We start from the raw sequence: 4,473 nt of genomic DNA on the forward strand, positions 1-4,473 counted from the left end.
AATACAACTATATTATGGGGAAGAAGCAAAAAGAAATATCAAAGGAAAAAGATTTAGAAATGTTTCATAAAGGAAGTATATTTTAAGATACAATTTGAAGGAGAGTGGGATTTGAAAAGTAGAATTTGGGAAAAGACATTTGGTGTCAAAGAATAGCATGGACAGCTGAAAAAATACACATCGTGTTTGTGGATGGCAAGAGTTTTAGTTGGCCTGTTAAAAGTAGATAAGGGGAGACATCAGAGTATGTGTGAAACATGAGAGAAGCTAAGGTCAGGAAGCAGTTCTTAACATTGTAAAATGTGAAATCATTGCATTTTCCTGGTGTCTCTCAGCATGATCTGCATCCAGTTGAGACTCAGAGGTTTTTAAGTTGAAGAGCAGAGATAATATTTCCATAAAATTTTGGGGCTGGGTCATAGTAGATCTGCAAGTTCTGATATGGATTTTGGACTTTTTGTTTAGTAGGCAATAAGGAGTTTTTTGATAGTTTCTGGGGAAAGGTCTAACACAATTGGAGTGGTACTTTAAGAAGATTAAACTGATAGTTACATAGAAGAATGGGAATAGGGGTTGTAAAATAAAGAGACTGTAAAACTTCAGCTAATGAATAGCTGAATTAGGGCAGTGGTTTTGGGAATGTAAAAGAGGGGTTGTGTGATATCCTGTTTACAGAAGGGATGCTTTGAATGACATATAGTATTGACTGACTGCTGAACTTGATAAAGTCTGTTTTATGAGTGGTGTTCTGAGTGCTTTTGGGGAACTACAAGAGACACACACAAAATGCAGCATGATGCACAGATCATTCCCTTTGTGAAAAGAAGCTTAAAAGGGGATGTATAAGGATTACTTTAATCTCTCTGGAGGAGAAATACTCCCCAAAATGTGTTTATCATCCTACACACTAACAATATTAAAAGCTAAAATGACTGAATGGTGGAGGACAACGACAACAAACACGAATCTTCAAAGAGAGAAGCTCACATTTCGAAATGAATTGGAAGCTTACTTTCTATTTTGATCTTCGCTTGCAATTCAGCATATCACCTGATGCTGATATATAGAATTTGTTATCAGTTGTTATCCAAGGGAATTTGCCTAAACACAGATATAAAAATCAGGCTCCGATTGTATGTCTGCTCTCCTGAGTGCTAGAGTCAAGGGTCTGATAAGTTTAAGTCTTAATACTCTGGTTTCATTTTCACTTTTCACACCAGAAAAATGTTAAAGAGTATTATTACGTCATTTATCATCCAAAAGAGAACACTTATAAGTCTCATAGGGAGTGCTGGTAATAAGTATACCAGAACAACGCATGTAAACTAGGACTGTACTGGGAAAATGAGGACATACAGCTTATATATAGTTACGTACAACTACCTACAATGTCATATCATTGTCAAAATATACAACTTTTGGGTAATTCAAAGAAATTATATATTGAATTTTTAGCTATGTAGTTGATACACATGTAAGAATACTTTAAAAAGTAACTTTAGAGATGGCTTTCCTGATAAATTTTGTAAAAGTTATGAACAAAGTGTTATTAGAGTTATCTCAGTCAAAACAACATTAATAGAGGAGAAAGTATTGGAGGTAAGTCATGACTGAAGGAAAGCCACATGCCATCTCTTTTGTGCGACAATAACATTTGCTTAATCACCTTTTAGTATCCCAGAAGAATACTGCCAAAGTAAAGCACTTACATGTACATAGGCTGCAGTTGTAAATGAGATGTCTTCTGAGGCCCCTGATAGCCGTAAGAATCAAAGCCACCTATGAAATCAACTAGAAAGGGACAATTGCTATAGTTAGTCAACTTTTCAGAAGAGATACATACTCATGTTCAAGGTCTTATACAGATTACTAATATAAACCTTTTTAATAATCTATTAAACCAGAAGTAGCTAATTGTGGAGACAAAAAGATAGTTCCTTCAAGGCAGTGATTCCCCCACCCCCAACTGTGAGATTCAATTATTGCTTTACATGAATCTATTAACTTGGGAGAAAAAATTATATACTCCTTTGAAGCAACCAAGACTTAATTGGAGCAATAAAATTCACTTGCACAATTAAGATGCTATATGTCTTTGTGGTTAGTGTGGAGATTTTCTGTAACACATTGCAAATGTAAAAAAATGACGATAGCTCAAGTGCATGTATCTATCAGCAATTACTATTGGTAATAATATTATATCCTGATTGTCAGGTACAAGGTGCTGTGATGGAGGTGATGTAAATTAGCTCAGCACAGGTGTCCCTGCCATCATGTGGTTTGTAATCCCAAATAGATGGTCAGAAATAGATATGGAAGAAATTCTAACCAAGGATTCAGATGCATCCGATATACACTTGGTGCAGACATATTATACAAGATACCTAGAACAGTCAAGTTCAGAGAGTCAGAAAGTACATTGATAGATGCCAGGGACAGCGGGGTGGGGTGGGGTGGGGACGGGGGATGGATGGGGAGTTTGTGCCTAATGGGGACAGAGGTTCATTTTAGGAAGGTAAAAAGTTCAGGAGATGTATGATCATGAGAGTTGCACAGCACAGCACAGCTATGCGCATGCACTTAGCTCCACTGAACTGGAGAGTTAAATATGGTGAAAATATTATGTTTTATATTATGTGAATTTTACTGCATTATAAAAGCATTACACATACTTATAAGCAAAAAAAAAGCCACATTCAAATGCCATACACACCTAGATCTTTGAGGTACAATGAGATATAACAAGAGTTACTATGGTAGATTATATTATCCAAAATGGCTGCAGCAAGATCTCCTGAATTCCGTGTCTGCTTACAGTGTGATCTTGACACTCGACCTGTCCTGTGGTTTGGGTCTTTATCCCTTCCTGTTGAACCTGGGAAGAACTTTGTGGCCACTTGGACCCACGGAGTGTGGTAGAAGTGACACTCTATGACTTCTAAGGCTAGATCAAAAAAATGTCACGCACTTCCTTGCCTTTGCTCTTCAGGGATGCTCTTTTGGAACACAGCCGTCATGCCCAAACTGGGAAGGGCAAACTAGCCCACGTGGAGAGATCAACAAAGGACCCTTGGATATGATTTTGGCGAACAGGGTGTCTGAGGTCCCAGCTGACAGTCAGTGTCAACACCCAGACACGTGCCTCCAAATGATCCCAGCCCCAAGCTGCTGAGTCAGCCCAGCATTGGCGTTGTCTCCCCAGCTGAGGCCTCTGACACCGGGGGTTACAGACCAGCTGTCCTCGCGGTGCCTTGTCTGGATTCTTAGCATGCAGTCCATGAGTGTAATCACGGTTGTTTTATAGTAGTGCATTTTGTAACTGTGGCAGCAAACATTCACACTAAGAGTGCCGTGAAAAACTTTATTTTTTCTTTTTCATTCCTGGACTGGAGGTCATGTGGTGGGGCCAAGAGAGGCAAAACGACAAAAAACGCTGACAAGATAGATGACAGGAAGGAGAAAGAGAGGAACCTAGAAAGCGAATTAAGATGTTTGAGGATATCTTTACTTTTTTCTAATATCTTACTCTGGTGGTTTAAGTTTGGCTAGCTTTTATTCTCTTTTTAATATCCTAAGTGTTAGAGGTAGAAATTGGAACACAGGACATAAAATCCATGATGTCTGTTTAGTGGGGGAATCTTTTTATTTTTAAAAGACATTTTATTTTTTAGAGCAGTTTTAGGTCTGCAGCAAAATTGAGAAGTACTGAGAGTTGTGCCCTGCTCCACCCCCAGTACGTACGGGCACAACCTCCCTTACTGTCAGCATCCCACACCAGCGTGGCGCACTTGTTACAACTGAAGAACCTACCTTGACGCATCCTTAGCGCTCAAAGTCCAGAGTTTGCATTGGGGTTCACTTTGGTTTTAAATTCTGTAGGTTTCAACAGACTTGTAGTGACGTGTATCCACAGTTTTGGTATCACACAGAATGGTTTCACTGCCCTAAAAATCTTCTGTGTTCTGCCTTTTTAATCCCTGCATTGCACTCCTGCTGCGTCGCTTCAGTCGTGTCTGACTTTTGGCAATCCTATGGACCATAGCCTGCCAGGCTTCTCTGTCCATGGGATTCTCCAGGCAAGAATACTGGAATGGGTTGCCATTTCCTTCTCCAGGGGATCTTTCTGACCCAGGTCTCCCACACTGCAGGCAGATTCTTTACCCTCTGAGGCACCAGGGAAGCCCTTTAATCCCTCCCTCTCCCCTAAACTCTAGCAACCATTGACCTTTTTACTGTCTCCAGTAAATGTCATGCACTTCCCTTTGCTGTTCAGGAACACAATCGTCATGCCCAAACTGGGAAGTCCAAACTAGCCCACGTGGAGAGATCAACAAAGGACCCTTGGATATGATTTTGGCTAACAGGGTGGCTGAGGTCCCAGCTGACAATCAGCATCAACACCCAGACAGGTACCCCCAAATGATCCCAACTCCAAGCTGTTGAGTCAACCCGCCTTTTCTAGAATGTCATATA

The 4,473-nt window shown here is 40.1% G+C and overlaps 1 protein-coding gene across 1 annotated transcript in view; it reads right to left on the reverse strand.

Moving 5' to 3' along the window:
* Positions 1–1,076: 1,076 nt before the first annotated feature.
* Positions 1,077–4,473, reverse strand: part of NKAIN2 (Na+/K+ transporting ATPase interacting 2) — a 622,544-nt gene continuing 619,147 nt past the window's right edge. Inside the window, exons 6-7 of the mRNA XM_010861954.1 lie at positions 1,710–1,791; positions 1,077–1,101 (exon numbers count right to left, since the gene is read on the reverse strand). Of these exons, the coding sequence (XP_010860256.1) occupies positions 1,077–1,101; positions 1,710–1,791 (107 nt within the window). The remainder of the gene's footprint in view (positions 1,102–1,709; positions 1,792–4,473) is intronic.

The sequence above is a fragment of the Bison bison genome, unplaced genomic scaffold (assembly GCF_000754665.1).
Source record: "Bison bison bison isolate TAMUID 2011002044 unplaced genomic scaffold, Bison_UMD1.0 scf7180017864473, whole genome shotgun sequence".
Classification (NCBI taxonomy): domain Eukaryota; kingdom Metazoa; phylum Chordata; class Mammalia; order Artiodactyla; family Bovidae; genus Bison; species Bison bison.